Here is a 17,010-nt window from a genome sequence, read left to right as displayed (position 1 = left end):
TAGGAAAATTTCACACCGGACTATATTGCAATCACTGAAACAAAGATGTTGCACGAATGCAACGGATTTAACTTGTTAGCGTAAAATAGAGGAAAAAAATTTGTACTTTTACAAAAGATTTTTTTGGAGACATATGCCAAGGAATAGATTGTAATACTACAATAAATCTTTTTTAAATTTATGAAGAAAACATTGCTGTGGTTATTTTTACATATATTAAATACGATTTTAGAAATAGTTATGAATATTTATTACCACGCTGACGAAAATTGGCGCTTTATTTAAATTTTGATCGACGTTTCATACAAGGGCAATTTTTTTAAAAACCAAATATACTATAATCTAATTGGTCTTTATTTCATTTAATTATATTATTAAAATGCTCAGTTAATACCGAAAATCAATTCAGGGAACGGTTTACGAATAACTATAACTAATGCAGGTAGATACTAGGAAAACAAAAAGAATAAATTCCGTGGTAATAATCCGAACCCATTATTACTGCGGACAACTTTTGGTAGCGATACAGTTGTTGTCATATAAATGTACAAATGTACAAATTTATGTAATTCTGCATGATTATTTCAGTTCCACCTACGACATACTTATGAGTTCTTGTCCACACTGTCTCGCCACATCAGCGCAATGACGTCAGATGTCCGCGCACAACAGGCATAGTCTGTGCGCTGTAACTTGTCGTAAATTATGCATTTCTCGAGTGGAGAGGGAGAGCCAATTGTATGCGTATCCTTTTGACGCTGTTTTTCTCTTAGTGGTGTTCGTGAACAGCTTCATGTTGCAGTCCGCACAGAACAAAAAATTATATACTTTTACAAAAGTTTCATTTGGAAGCCAGTTGTTAATAAATAGTTTATAATACTACAAAAACGATATTGTAACTTTGTACAACACACGCCAATTGTTAGTTTTACATATTTCAAATATGTTTTTCAATAAAAAAATGATAATTTATTACGAAAATGAGCGCATTAGTTTATGTTCCAACTAATGTTTCATTCGAAAATATTTTCTTAAACCACGGGAAAGATACACAAATATTCAACAATTGGAATTGATTTTAATTTATTATGTTTATTAATGTGCGCAGTTAATACTGGAAAGTTGTTCAGGGAACGGTTTACAAATAAGAGTAAGAGTCCGAGCCCAGTATTACTGCGGACACTATTTGATAGTGACAAAAATGGAAAAATATTTCAGATTTGAACAATTATATACAAAAAAATCATTATTATTGACACTAACACACTGTCATATGAGAGCACAGTAGTAGCGGTGAGCGACGTGGCTTCTCACACAGTCACATATTGTCTGCTCAGATATATTGCAAATTTTTTCATAGCTTGAGGGGGAGGGGGGTTGGAGGGAGTCCATCGCTGTGTTTAGGGAACTTAAATATTTTTTTCTATTTGGCTCGCAATCACGTAACGTGGCGTGACGTCAAATGTTTGTAAACAAACTTACGGTGATGCACTGAAAGCGTCCTTCGGGAAATAGACACGACTGATGCTATGTTTTAAGAACTATCAACCTTTGAGACAAGTTACGTGAGGCGAACCATACGCAGACACTTCCCACACAAAACGAATGAGTTGTCCGACTGTAGCAATGTTTCGAAGCGTGACTGGAGTGCGATAACTGCACGTTGACGTTTCGAAAACATGGTTGAAATTTAATTCCGGGAACATTGATCGTTTGTCGGTTCGACGATTCCGAGAAGCGGCGCGTGCAAGGGACATACCTCGCGATCCCAGCGGTTCCAGGAACCGACCCACTGTAGTTCCTTCTTCAGGTGGCCACCGGGGCTGCCTGCGAGTGGCACAAAATTCTTGTCGAGCTCGAGCGATATGTCGTTTCCCAGAAGTCGAGTCGGTGCTAACAGTCAGCAATCGACTCCCTGTGCAAGCCCTCCAAGTCCGTTTCTCGAGTTCATTAATTAATATATTATTCATTACGAAATGGTTTTCACTATTTCTTGCTTACTCGTCCCCCCACCCCAAAAATTCTTTTATAATTCTTAAAACATTTATTTGCGCAATGAAAACAATTTTAAAATAATTTTAACCAGTTTAAAACAAAAAAAAAACAAAAAAAAAACGAAAAAAAAAAACAACAACAGGATATCTGAATTCGGGTTGGGGCGTAGTTCTTAATTAAAAATTCATCAATTTGTAATTACGAAGAAAACTATATTCTTCTGAGGTGCATTATTCGTTGAAAAGACCGTAGTTTGACATTATTTCTAACGTTATAGTCAAGGTCCGTAAAAAAAAAAACTTGTTTGTACCACCATCCTGGTAACAAAATCAAGGAATTAAAAACCCGTTCGTTCAATTTTTTTTTATCACATTTGTAGGCCCTCTCCTGGCTTACTTTATTTCGAATGGAAATTTGCTCTCAATACTTCATTTTAGCGCGATTTTGTTTTCATTTATTTGTCAGCTTTCCCGTTTATACACACAGTCATTTCTGTCAGCAGAATATATTAAGAGAAAGAACAATGTATCTTTTAAAATACAAATATTCACGTTTTGCAATGATATTTAAGGATAGAAAATCATTTGATGATTAATACCTAAAAAATTATATTACCATTAAAGAAAACATTATTTTTTTATGAGATTGATACTCCATGATAACTTGTCAAAAATGAGTGTACTATATCTAAGAGGTTTAATAAATCTAAGCGGCTTCACAATTTTTTCTTATATCTTGCAGTGTAATATTTTCAAGGTACACAGTAAGAAAAATTGTAATTTGTACTGAAGTAATTTTTGTAAATTTGGAAATGTTTGTAAAGCTACAAAAGTTTTTTTTTATTTTATTTAAACATTGTTCTGCCACACAGTTGCAAGAAAATTAACAGTAGGTAGTGTTACGGAATGTAGTTATTGCAAGCACTCATTCCATGTTCAAAAAACTCGGGACGTTGCACCCACTGACGATAAATGGCATTTAATGTTAAATACGATTTTTAAAGTAATTTTATTGAATTTTGTTTTGCTGGTCACCAGCCAAACCTAGTTTTATTTTTATTATATGCTAGCTCCGTGGACTGAGTACTTGTAATTGCAAGCGATACAATATTCCATGGAATATGTCATAATTCTTCTCTTTACGTGTACGTACCGAACAATTGTAAAATGTCGTGGTATAGGTAGAGACCTGAAAAATTCGCGGATTTATTTCGTGTTATCTAAAATTCAAATAATTTTACCTAAGTGCTGCTTCTGCCATTGGTTCACTGTTAATCTGGAGGACTGAGGGCCAATTAGAGACCCTCACTCATAGAAGTGTCGAATCACAGGCCACCCAGTCGAGACGACTCACAAATCAGCAGCCAATGAACATTTGGCATTTTCCCGAGTGTGCAAAGGATATTGGAGTCTATCCTGAAGGTCATTGAACCCGCGAATTTTTCCGGTCTCTAGGTATAGGTGTACTCCCAGGGCCAGCGCGACGACTGAGAGTGACAAAGAGCTCCACCCGCTTCAACCGGCAGACTGGCGCAACCTTCCGTCTGGCTGTGCCAGCTCCTGTCGGCGCAGCCCGACACAGCAGCCCGCGGCGATCAACTTCAAGGACGCTCAGCCGTTGGAGGACTGGCACAGAAGTGGAAATATATCTATATAAAAATGCATACGTTTGTTCGTGCAAATTCTTGTATCTCCGAAAGTTCTTCACTGATTGCTTTGAAATTTTGACGCAACATTGCATTCGAATACGCGCGTATTTTTGTAGACATATGTCAAACCTGTAACAGGTAAAAATATAAAGAAAATACAGATAGATAAAAACATAGATTTTTTTAAATTTTTTCTTGTGTACAGAGTATCATATTGATACATAGATATATATGTATATAGGTATATAGATGAACGAGATATAAAGATGGAGATATAGGGAGAGATAGAGATAAAGAGATAGAGATAGGTGGATATGTATGTAGATAGAGATATAGAGATATATACATAGATAGATAGCGAATTAGAGAGAGATAGAGAGATGCTTTGTAAATTAAAAAATAAATACAAAAAAAATTGATTGGACCTTGGTTAGTTTGTATATATACGTTGTCGCACTAAATGCCTTGTGCCCAATTTTTTTTTTGTTTCCTATGCCTTTTAATTTTTATTAAATGAAGATTTTGGTAGGGGACATCCGAGCAGTGGACTTCAAAAAAAAAATACATTCGACAAGATGGTGGCTTCCAGAAGGGAAGGTATATCCTATATCTGGAAGCAATCCTGTTGTAACTTTCAGGCCATTCATTGCAATATTACACTATAGTGCCAGCAGAGCTTACCAACACCTTGGTAGAAATGCAACTTTTTTTTTGTATTTTTGATTTAAATTTTTTTATAGAATTTACAGATTTTTCTTGTTCTTTCATTTAAAATAACATTTCTTGGCTACTAGTTCCCAAAAATATTTTTTTTTATTTTATTTCAAAGGTGACAGCTTTTTTTTTTTCGCTGTGTCGAGTGTAAACAATTTATCATGATCACTCCCACGCAACAGCATTGTCCATTGGAACAATTGTTGCTTCCTGCTGCCTTATTAATTTAAGATTGCCTTGCTTTGGGAGTCTAGGCTCAATCAAGCAGCTTACAAATTTAATTAGCTCCACCGGCCATCAAAGCCTCGCAATTGAATAAACACCACTCGCACTGATCGATTGTGGAATTCGCGTACATCTGGGACATCGAACATTTTATGACTCTCTTCAGAAATATTTTTTTACACCAAAAATACGACTTATACCAACTTTAACGTTAATTTGTACTATTACCAAGAAAACCCCTTGCATTAATTATCCGACCAAATTTCATTCCTTATTTCAACTCTCTCAAAGTACAATGCTTATTTACGAAGCCCAAATCTCTCAGCATTTGCCTTAGTAAATTATGAATTTGTTTTACAGTCATAAATTTAATAACTTGAATAAATAATACCAGTGGCCGTTAGAGTAAGTTAATTTAGCATTTATATAAGACAAAATATTTTGTATTAATTTTTGCTATACTAAAGCACTACGTAAGTACTGAATGCGTTACTCTCTTAAGGAGAAGAGAATATTGCAATTCATTAATATCTATACATTATCCGAAGAAACATTTTAAATGCAGATATTTATAAAGTAACATCCGTTAAACTATAGTAATCGCATATACATATCGTTAGGTTAATTAAAATTTTTGTAACACTCCGTTATCTTAAAAATAATTATGTCATGTTCAAAATGATGATTTCTGGCTTTATTGTCATAATTTATGTAAATTTAATCACTGTGTTCAGTAAACATGATTGTAATTAAACACAAGTCTTGTAAACGTTTTTAAGTGGTTTGAATAATATTATTTCAGTAGTAGATATTTGAAGAAAATCATTAACTATTGCAATCCAGAGATTTGAAATTTTTTTTTTCTTTGTTTCAATAATATTAGTATAAATTCCAGGCAACCTTTAAAATTATATGATAAACCATAGCAAATTTCAATTTTAATGAGGAAAAAACTGTGAAATATCAGGATATAGGAAATGTTGAATCCAATATGAAGTCCATATATTTTTTCTTAAACTTTCGTTAATTTTTAATTATTCCAGAGGATAAAGTGCAGAGCATCGATGTGCCGCGTGCTGGTTGTGTTGCGGACTGTTGTTGGAAGCTAGGGTGGGGGAGGAAGAGGAGTCGCCCCTAGAGACCTCGGCTCTCGGTCACGGACCGGACACAGGGACCAGCTGCCGTCCACTCCCACGCCTTACCTTGCGCTGTTCCGACGACTGAGTTCCTGTCCAACTTGCACCAACTGATCCAATAACCTCTTCCTCACTTCCGTCCCACCCGCTACAGCACCCGGATGGCGAGGGTGACTCCGCGTCCTGCAATCTAATTTTAAACTGGAATTCAAAACGTTCACCGAGTTAAGGAATTCTCGTCTGATTGGCTCTGCCAACTGCTGACTACTTTATTTTTCCTACTTATTGCACGTAGAAGCAAACGTTCTGCAAAGTTACCAAAATGTTCAACTAGGATTATATTAACACCAAGAAAATTTTTGTAATACATATATATTAGAACAAACAATTTGTGTAACTGCTCACAACAAATATAGGCTTACGGCAAAACTTTCTATATCCGTGCTTGGTTAAAAATAACACAGGTGATTTTCCCTATTTGTAAGTCAAGACAAATTAATTGGTAATTTTCTAAGACAAGACACAGGGCGTCTGCAAAAAAAAATGTCTACTGCTTAAAATGGAAATTAATACGAAACTTTGAAAACCTCAACCTCCAACCTCCAACTTCTTTCTGTCGGAGGCAGGTGGCACATTAGTGAGTCTCTTGACTGTAATTCTGAGTTTAGTTATTTGAATTCCTATTCAGCAATCATGATTCCGGTTTTTCCATAATTTCCCAAAATTATTCCATGAAGAACACTAAAAACACTGTAAATATTTATCATCACAGGAAATAGTGTTACATTTTAATATCTCTGATTTGTGAGTTGTAAGTTTGCTACTGACAATCTTACCGTCTAAAGACATTAAGCTGGAATATATATATATATATATATATATCCTATGACCATAAAATCCAGTTGTTGGGCCTTCTCTTTTTGTGGAGCGTGGGGAGGCACTGCAAATGTTGAACATGTTCGCAAAACCAATTAGTTTGAACATGGTTTACAAAGCTTTTAACTCGGAGATTTTTTAATATACCTAACGATATAACTTCAGTATGGATTGATTACGATTAAACAAAGATACCCAAATGTTTCAGTAATTAACAACCACAATTACTTTAGACCAATTTGGTTTTCACATACTGTCTGTAAAACCATCATTATTTGTCAGTTGCAGATATATGTCTCAACCAAGAGGATTTCCTGAAAAATTGATTTCGTTGCAGTTTGATAGTATTCAAATAATAACAAACCAGCCAGAAATTCTAGCCGCTGAGCTTGTAAAGGTTGGATTCGGTGAAAACTAAAAAGAAAAAAAAATCATAAAAATTTAAACTCGTCGAAAGAATTAGTGCAGAACATAAAAATGTTGCTATTTTTTTTTATTTACGAGAAGTTACTGCCACTCACATGGATTATTTTTTTATATCATTTGGAGGAAACAAATGTCTCATATACATATGTTGATCCAATTCCTAGTATTGACAGAGTGATTCGGAACATTAGAAAAACGTCGAACACAATAATAATCTACTCAGAGATGATCAGATTGTTTGTAGTTGAACATCATTAGTTTTACAAAAATTTTATTAAAAATGTTTGCATCTACTGCCGTACGCATGACACGGCGAGTAGTTCCTTGCGTTTTCGTGCAGTCCTTGTGAATCCATACCCATTAGGGTGTTCATAGTGTGACATTCCATATTTGTCGAATTATTCCGTCAATATTGGGAACAGGGCGTAATTTTTATATGGTATTTCGCTCCAGATTACGTTAAGGAATAAGCCCTATGAGTGGTGGTATTTCATAGTATATCAACAGGTTTACATATATATGCTCTTGGGTTTAGTCAGAAATGTGCCGTTGTTCTGCGCCTGAGTACCATTATTTCGGACGACCTGTTGTACGATAAAAGCCATCGCCGACGCGACATCTCTGGCACGGCGCTTCTCGCGCGCGCGACTGCCGACATCCGTGGCTAGCGGCCGTAGCTCACGAGCGCGCTGAATAGTTAATTCCCCGTCCGGGTTGCATCCGCGGCAACAGGTCCCCTCCCTCCCCGCAAACCCCACCTAAACAGCTGCTGGCTCGTCGCCAGGATCACCGTCGAAATGTCACCAGCTACGACAGGTCGCGTCAGCCTGACCTCTGCCACGTAGCGCCTGAGAAATCACCTGCTTTCATTTACACTGTAGCCGGACATTCCGACCTACACTTCCTTGCGAGCCCTTTCTGCACACTGCGTGGTAACAGTGAGATTGAATTTAAAAGTTACAAAATATTAATTTAATTTTTAAAAAATATTTAGCTTCATTATCGTAGCACAGTCGGGATGTACATTTACAATTTAAAAATAAAATCCCTTTCGGCACAGCCTACAGGCTTAGGTATATTTCTAAGTACCTACTTATTCTGGAAAATTATTTAAACTTCTGAAACTTTTTAAAAACATAATCTGTATGAAATCCTCAGTTTATCCAGTAACCAATATTATAAAATGATTGATAAAAAATATTTTTTTAATATGCCATACTGCGAAAATCTTTAAAATGTCTTTTAACTCAATGCATCCAGCATTGAATATCTTACAACGCTCTTTCCTACTATGCCAACTAAGGTAGTAGTGAATTTTTTTGACCTTCAAAGTCCCTATTTTTTTTATCCCTTGCACTAATATTTGTGCATATAACTATTTGGTTTGTACCAAGGCTTAGTAAAATATTAAGATAGTTTGAAATAAATTCGAACAAATTTGATAGTAACGTAACACGAAGTTTTTTTTATTACAAACCCTCTGTCTCCGCTGTTTTTACTGTAATAGTTCTTCTCGCGAATATTGTTTTAGAAAAAGGATTAGATAATATTTAAGGTTTTACAATAAATTATAGCGGATTTGATAGTATAGCTACCAAAAAGTCTTTTGGTCTTTCAACCTTTGTTATTTCACCCCATGCGGTAATATTTGGTTTCATAAAAATTTGCTTAGGACAAAAGTTTTATACCAAAGGTAAGAAGTTTAAATAAATATGGACGGATGCAATAGTGTTCATGGTACGGAAGTTTTATTTTATTTTTATTCCAACCCCTGGTTTTCAACCCCATGCAGTAATGTTTCGTCTTATCAAAATTATTTAATACCATAGATTTAGATCATTTCTTTGAACCTAACAAGGGAGTTATGCTTGCTTTTTGTTCTTAATTTGGTTTTTTTTTGCAGCAATGCTTGGTTGTATCAAATAATTATTTAGACAAAAGATTTTGAGAATATTTTTAAGGTTTACAATAAAAATCTGAATGTATTTAATATTTTGCCTACTAACGAATGTTATAAATTTTATTGTCCTTCAACCTTTGTGTTTTTACCACCCCTTGCTATAATGGTTGGTCATATAAAAATGTATTTTGAACGAAAGTTTTAAATAGTATTTTAAGGCTTTAAAATAAATAAGAACGGATTAAACAGTATACGTGTTACGGAAATTACGAATATTTTTAAAATTCTGTCCTTTTTTTATTTCCGTACGACAATGGTACGTTTTATCAAAAATGGTTTCAGACAAAAATTTTAGATAAAAATTATGTAATTCTTAAACAAATATAACGGATTTTTATTGTGTGCCTACAAAGAGAGTTATGAATTTAAAAAAAAACCTATTCTTGTTTTTATCATCCCCATACTGCAATGTAAAAAAATTGCAATTTTACACCGATGAAGGTGTATTTTTACCCCACATTAGTGAGTGAGTGTATTTTAACCCGCGCAAGTATGTGTCAGACAACGGTTTGGTCGTAAAAATTCACCAACGAAGTAAGTGCAAATTTACCTATCACTGTCGGTTGTCTTAACCATGTAGCATTAAAAATCACAAATACACTTTATATTCGTTATTTTTTAACGCAGTTTGAATGCTTAATTCTACTAATTTCAGTATAAATTTACTCATAAATTATTAATGTAACTATCCAGCGTATGAAAGTCTAAAATTATATTTTAAGTGTAAAATAACACATTTATTGTACATGTAGGATAACACTACTGTGCGTTTTTTTTATCATTCATGAAGTAAACTATACATACGCTACCTGGGTAATTTTTCACTTACGAAATATGTAATAGTTAAAAATTAGGCCTACATATAAAATAATATATTCAGTGTAGGTGTAAATTTTCTCACCACGCACAGGTCATTCAGCCATTAATTTAATAAAATAAAACTCTAAGCAATTAAAAAAAATATTTTTATTCATCTTTAATGCACTAAAAATTAGCACATTGACTTAAGATCTTACACATTGGCGACTGGTGAAGCGATCATGCAACAGTAACCAGTTTTCCCACCGCTTAAAGCCAGCGAACGCTGAACCTGGTGACGACCATTCACGAGCAAGATGCACCCGTCTGTAGTTTGAAGCAGAGCTACGTTTCCAGTGTCTTTTGCGTTATCCAGGAAGCAAGTCGGGACAGTTAAGTTACGAGAAATCTGTTATCATATAGTTATTTTTTCTGTTTATTTTGCATGTAGGTATTAAAATATTTCTGGATAGAGTGCTGTCTCAGATTTCTTGAAAATAAAAAGAGCATTAATTATTTTAATGATCACTAGCTTTCACGATGGTATTCATGAGTTATACAAAATTAAAATACCATATTCCATATTCCAGGTTTTCTTATTTTATTTTTTTCTTATGTGAATGCAAAGTTTGATGTACATTCGTTTGAAAGAGCACAAAACATAGCACAAAAGCACAATATTTTTCAGCAAATACTCTTTACGAGGCCCTTTTTTTTTAGCTTGATCTCTGCTACAATATGCATTTAAACGTCCCATGTTTTTATTTAAGTATTAGGTAATTGATTATACTTCTACCCCCAGGACGTACTATTTTATAGCTAGGCTAACAACTAGATAAACCTTTTTTATGTTTATGGTCAGTTGATATTAGTTTGCATTTAATATTTATATTACACAAAAGTAAAGGAAGGAAAGGTGCTGATTTGAAACCTTCAGACCTGGTAAATACTTCAATAACGATTAAATTTAACTAATAAGTAATTTTTTAGTAAACAACCAAAAAAAATCTCGTTTCTAAATCAGTTGAAATTTTTGACTAATTTTGTGTGTTTATACATATTTATAAAATATGTTATTATAATATTTTTTATTTTAAAGTTTGTGGTAATAGGTATAGATTTGCGGCGAATTTCACAATCATTCGCCTACAATGAAAAAAAAAATTTTAATAGGTAAAAAAATTCCAAATGCATTAATTAATCTGTATTCAAACTAAAATATTCTGTATGTGAGCCAGGCACTATATCGAATTATCAAACACTCTATGTTGCTATTTGAAACAATAAAAAATGATATTTATCTCAAATATTTAAAACTGGCGATAGGAAAGGTTTTAAAGCTTTTTATAGAACGAAAGGTACAATTTTTTGTGTATTTTGAAATGAGGGCTTAGTTTCAAGCAATTTTTCAAATGGCGGTTACTGTATATACTAAGCCACGTCTGCCGCGGTGCCTATTAACGAAACAATGGCCCGTAATTTCGCTCTCGATGTTTGTTTGTTTAATAATTTTCAATTCAATCGTCGATTGCGGCTTCGTGCATTCCGTGCTAAATCTATCCCCCCCCCCTCTCTCTCTCACTCTCTTTCTCCCTCTCAGTGCCTCCTCTTCCCGTGGGCCAGCGGTTGTTTTCGCTAATCACGCGCGAAGCAGTTTTCGTTTACGTCGTCCCGACCCGGGGGGCCCCCCGCTCAGTGTCCCCGCTGTGACGGGCCCGGATGACGTCACAGCGCCCGCGGGGCCCCCTGCTCCGTGTGCCGCTGTGACGAGCCCGGATGACGTCACAGCGCCTGCAGGCCCCCTGCTCCGTGTGCCGCTGTGACGAGCCCGGATGACATCACAGCGCCTGCAGGCCCCCCCCCCTGCACCGTGTGCCGCTGTGACGAGCCCGGATGACGTCACAGCGCCTGCAGGCCCCCCCCTCCCGCTCCGTGTGCCACTGTGACGGGCCCGGATGACGTCACAGCGCCCGCGGGCCCCCCTGCTCCGTGTGCCGCTGTGACGAGCCCGGATGACGTCACAGCGCCTGCAGGCCCCCCCCTGCTCCGTGTGCCGCTGTGACGAGCCCGGATGACGTCACAGCGCCCGCGGGGCCCCCTGCTCCGTGTGCCGCTGTGACGAGCCCGGATGACATCACAGCGCCTGCAGGCCCCCCCCCCTGCTCCGTGTGCCGCTGTGACGAGCCCGGATGACGTCATAGCGCCTGCAGGCCACCCCCCCCCCCCTGCTCCGTGTGCCGCTGTGACGAGCCCGGATGACGTCACAGCGCCTGCAGGCCACCCCCCCTGCTCCGTGTGCCGCTGTGACGAGCCCGGATGACGTCACAGCGCCTGCAGCCCCCCCCCCCTGTTCCGTGTGCCGCTGTGACGAGCCCGGATGACGTCATAGCGCCTGCAGGCCACCCCTCCCTTGCTCCGTGTGCCGCTGTGACGAGCCCGGATGACGTCACCGCGCCTGCAGGCCACCCCCCCCCCCTTGCTCCGTGTGCCGCTGTGACGAGCCCGGATGACGTCACAGCGCCCGCGTGGCCCCCTGCTCCGTGTGCCGCTGTGACGAGCCCGGATGAAGTCACAGCGCCTGCAGGCCCCCCCCCCCCCGGTCCGTGTGCCTCTGTGACGGGCCCGGATGACGTCACAGCGCCTGCAGGCCCCCCCCCCCCGCTCCGTGTGCCTCTGTGACGGGCCCGGATAACGTCACAGCGCCCGCGGGGCCCCCTGCTCCGTGTGCCGCTGTGACGAGCCCGGATGACGTCACAGCGCCTGCAGGCCCCCCCCACCGCCGTGTGCCACTGTGACGGGCCCGGATGACGTCACAGCACCCGCGGGGCCCCCTGCTCCGTGTGCCGCTGTGACGTGCCCGGATGACGTCACAGCGCCTGCAGGCCCCCCCCCCCCGGCTCCGTGTGCCACTGTGACGGGCCCGGATGACGTCACAGCGCCCGCGGGGCCCCCTGCTCCGTGTGCCGCTGTGACGAGCCCGGATGACGTCACCGCGCCTGCAGGCCTTCCCCCCCCACCTCCGTGTGCCACTGTGACGGGCCCGGATGACGTCACAGCGCCCGCGGGGCCCCCTGCTCCGTGTGCCGCTGTGACGAGCCCGGATGACGTCACAGCGCCTGCAGGCCCCCCCCCCCGCTCCGTGTGCCACTGTGACGGGCCCGGATGACGTCACAGCGCCCGCGGGGCCCCCTGCTTCGTGTGCCGCTGTGACGAGCCCGGATGACGTCACAGCGCCTGCAGGCCCACCCCCCCCCCCCCCCCGCTCCGTGTGCCACTGTGACGGGCCCGGATGACGTCACAGCGCCCGCGGGGCCCCCTGCTCCGTGTGCCGCTGTGACGAGCCCGGATGAAGTCACAGCGCCTGCAGGCCCCCCCCTCCCGCTCCGTGTGCCACTGTGACGGGCCCGGATGACGTCACAGCGCCCGCGGGGCCCCCTGCTCCGTGTGCCGCTGTGACGAGCCCGGATGACGTCACAGCGCCTGCAGGCCCCCCCCCTCCCGCTCCGTGTGCCACTGTGACGGGCCCGGATGACGTCACAGCGCCCGCGGGGCCCCCTGCTCCGTGTGCCGCTGTGACGAGCCCGGATGACGTCACAGCGCCTGCAGGCCCACCCGCCCCGCTCCGTGTGCCACTGTGACGGGCCCGGATGACGTCACAGCGCCCGCGGGGCCCCCTGCTCCGTGTGCCGCTGTGACGAGCCCGGATGACGTCACAGCGCCTGCAGGCCCCCCCCCTCCCGCTCAGTGTACCACTGTGACGGGCCCGGATGACGTCACAGCGCCCGCGGGGCCCCCTGCTCCGTGTGCCGCTGTGACGAGCCCGGATGACGTCACAGCGCCTGCAGGCCCCCCCCCCCCGCTCCGTGTGCCACTGTGACGGGCCCGGATGACGTCACCGCGCCTGCAGGCCCACCCCTCTCCGCTCCGTGTGCCACTGTGACGGGCCCGGATGACGTCACAGTGCCCGCGGGGCCCCCTGCTCCGTGTGCCGCTGTGACGAGCCCGGATGACGTCACAGCGCCTGCAGGCCTCCCCCCCCTCCCGCTCCGTGTGCCACTGTGACGGGCCCGGATGACGTCACAGCGCCCGCGGGGCCCCCTGCTCCGTGTGCCGCTGTGACGAGCCCGGATGACGCCACAGCGCCTGCAGGCCCCCCCTCCCGCTCCGTGTGTCACTGTGACGGGCCCGGATGACGTCACCGCGCCTGCAGGCCCACCCCCCTCCGCTCCGTGTGCCACTGTGACGGGCCCGGATGACGTCACAGTGCCCGCGGGGCCCCCTGCTCCGTGTGCCGCTGTGACGAGCCCGGATGACGTCACAGCGCCTGCAGGCCCCCCCTCCCGCTCCGTGTGCCACTGTGACGGGCCCGGATGACGTCACAGCGCCCGCGGGGCCCCCTGCTCCGTGTGCCGCTGTGACGAGCCCGGATGACGTCACAGCGCCTGCAGGCCCACCCCCCTCCCGCTCCGTGTGCCACTGTGACGGGCCCGAATGACGTCACAGTGCCCGCGGGGCCCCCTGCTCCGTGTGCCGCTGTGACGAGCCCGGATGACGTCACAGCGCCTGCAGGCCGCCCCCCCCCCCCTCCCGCTACGTGTGCCACTGTGACGGGCCCGGATGACGTCACAGCGCCCGCGGGGCCCCCTGCTCCGTGTGCCGCTGTGACGAGCCCGGATGACGTCACAGCGCCTGCAGGCCCACCCCCCTCCCGCTCCGTGTGCCACTGTGACGGGCCCGAATGACGTCACAGTGCCCGCGGGGCCCCCTGCTCCGTGTGCCGCTGTGACGAGCCCGGATGACGTCACAGCGCCTGCAGGCCCCCCCCCCTCCCGCTCCGTGTGCCGCTGTGACGAGCCCGGATGACGCCACAGCGCCACTGGACGGGACACTCGACGTAGCTGGTTAATCGACCCTCATGTGGTGATGTCCTGAAAACACTTTTCAAGGCATGCAAAGGACTCGTTTCGCATTCTAAGATGACTGTATGTAGATATCGAGAAACGATATTACGTTTTTTGCTTTTTTTTTTTGGCTTGTAGAATTTCTGTAATAGACTATTTATTTGTAATTTTTCTGCTTTTTTTCTCGAACCCGACAACTTTTTTGTAACTTTAATTAAGTTATTTCTTATTGCTTCAAGCGAAGATAGAAACAAGGACAGAAATCTATCGAATCAATCATTTTTAAAAAGTTATTATTTAGTTAATTATGTAATTTTTCCGATTTTCCGGTCTTATAATTACAGAATTTCAAAATGGCGCTCAATTGACCAGATTGTGGTCTAGCGTTAAAAATTTAAACTAATATGTCTGTAGCGCACCCTAGCAGACGAAAACAATATATCGGGTCCAAGATGACGGTCTGCAGCAGGCAAAAACACGATGGCTGTCATGACGTCATTTTGACTGGCGTAATATCTGCCTTGGCATTAGTGGTTGGAGGTCAGTCTGCTGTGGAGGAAGGATCCGTCGTCAATTCTCACGACTCCAAAACGCAAGTACTTTTTAAATTAAAATTTAATTAAATTTTATTAAATTATTTTTTATTCATTTAAAAAAATTTCCCGTTAAAATGGAAGAATAATTACGTATTTTTAAGATGGCGGCCTGAACGAAAATTGCAACAGTATAGAAGCCAAGATTGCGGGTGTAACTAAAAGTAAGTACATATAACGATGACGACATACACATAAGATGGCGGGCGTAACGAAAAGTGCAACTTTACTAGAATACAATATGACGACCATAACGAAACATGCAATGGCGACGTCTTATTCAGTATTGTATATTTTGATTAGAATTTTTTTAATATATATTTTTTTATGATTATTTAATTTTTTTAAGATATTTTAGCATACAAATTACGTATTTTTCTGATGGTGAGAGTAATGAAGGTGAGAGACGTTTCTAAAATCCAAGATTGTGGTTGAGACGTAAGCATGTTTTATTAAAATTTTATTTCAATTTATATAAATAATTTTTTATGTATAAATTACATGTTTACTCTCTCCAGGAATATAACCGAGGACTGGTATGGATTGCGTAACTAAACATTTCATGTAAACTTTTCATATATTTTTGGAATTTTTCGGGTTATTTTGGTCAAAAATTGAAGAATTTTAAGTTTACGGTCAAATGCTAGGTCAAGACCTTGATTGGATAGAGTGGCTAGACTATGGGGGAATTTAAGCCACCATGTGGAAATCCGGTTCTTTCAAAGGCAAAAGTAATTTGAGAAATTCCGAATTTTGAGGGGTAAAATGGGAAATTTTCCCTAAAAACGGGAATTTTTTTCCTTCAAATAGGGCAATATCTAGTAATTTTGAGTCATTTTTAAGAATTGCTTTGGAATTTGACACCAAAAATGACCACCGTGGCGTCACAATACAATATGAAGGACATTTTCTTCGCCTCCACGCTCCGACTCCAGGGCTCGGACCTGCCAACATATACTACTACTTAGCTTCAGTTTCAAAAATATTCTGAACAATTATAATTTAAAGAAATAAAATTAGTGTTGTGAAAAATCGAACTATCACGTAAATTATTTACTTATAAAAGCCTTTTCATAATAAACTGTTTAGTTGCATTTTAACACTCTAAAAACATACCTAAACACATATCGTTGATTATTATCTTTGTATTTTTAGCTTTCCCAGCCTTTTTCTTCTATTTGCAAAGTAAATGGGCGGTTTGTTTATGTTATTTTTGGCGGTAGAGGACCGAATTGCTCTAAGCAAGTGTTGATCATTAAATGTATACATTTGCTACCATGGTTTCATTCACAAAAGAACAAAGAATAAAGTATCATTAATATTTTTCCCCTGTGGTCCGGAAATATTTTGGCGAAGTGTTCACAGCCCTAAGCATCAGCAAATTATCAAGTGACATTTGCTGAATTTGCCAAATATTGTGGAGTCCATCCTGAATGTCTATAAAACGAAATTTTTTTTCCGGTCCCTAGTAGTCAGCCACGCTCACCGCTACAAAACAGGCACGCGATACGATATGTAGAGGTACGATAACCTTCATACTCGTACTATGTTCGTGATTGGACCGCATTTGTTCGGACACGCCCCTCCACGACCGTAAGCCAATGATTTCCATGTAGGCGAGAAGAGAGCAATTCAAGTAGTGTCATCTAACCAGGATTAAAAATGTTCTAGCTAAGATATCAACCAATGGGAATGAAAACATGTGTTGCACTGACCTATAACTTTTAATTCTATCCTA

The 17,010-nt window shown here is 41.8% G+C and overlaps 1 protein-coding gene across 1 annotated transcript in view; it reads left to right on the top strand.

Annotated features, from left to right (window-relative positions):
• LOC134535512 (fibrillin-3-like) overlaps nt 1–14,152 on the top strand; it is a 169,524-nt gene extending 155,372 nt beyond the window's left edge. The window contains exon 6 of the mRNA XM_063374688.1: nt 13,919–14,152. Coding sequence (XP_063230758.1) covers nt 13,919–14,152 — 234 coding nt within the window. The remainder of the gene's footprint in view (nt 1–13,918) is intronic.
• The last annotated feature ends 2,858 nt before the right edge of the window (nt 14,153–17,010 follow it).

The sequence above is a fragment of the Bacillus rossius genome, chromosome 1 (assembly GCF_032445375.1).
Source record: "Bacillus rossius redtenbacheri isolate Brsri chromosome 1, Brsri_v3, whole genome shotgun sequence".
Classification (NCBI taxonomy): Eukaryota; Metazoa; Arthropoda; class Insecta; order Phasmatodea; family Bacillidae; genus Bacillus; species Bacillus rossius.
Note: the sequence above shows the minus strand (reverse complement) of the source record. Positions and strands in the feature narration are given on the sequence as shown.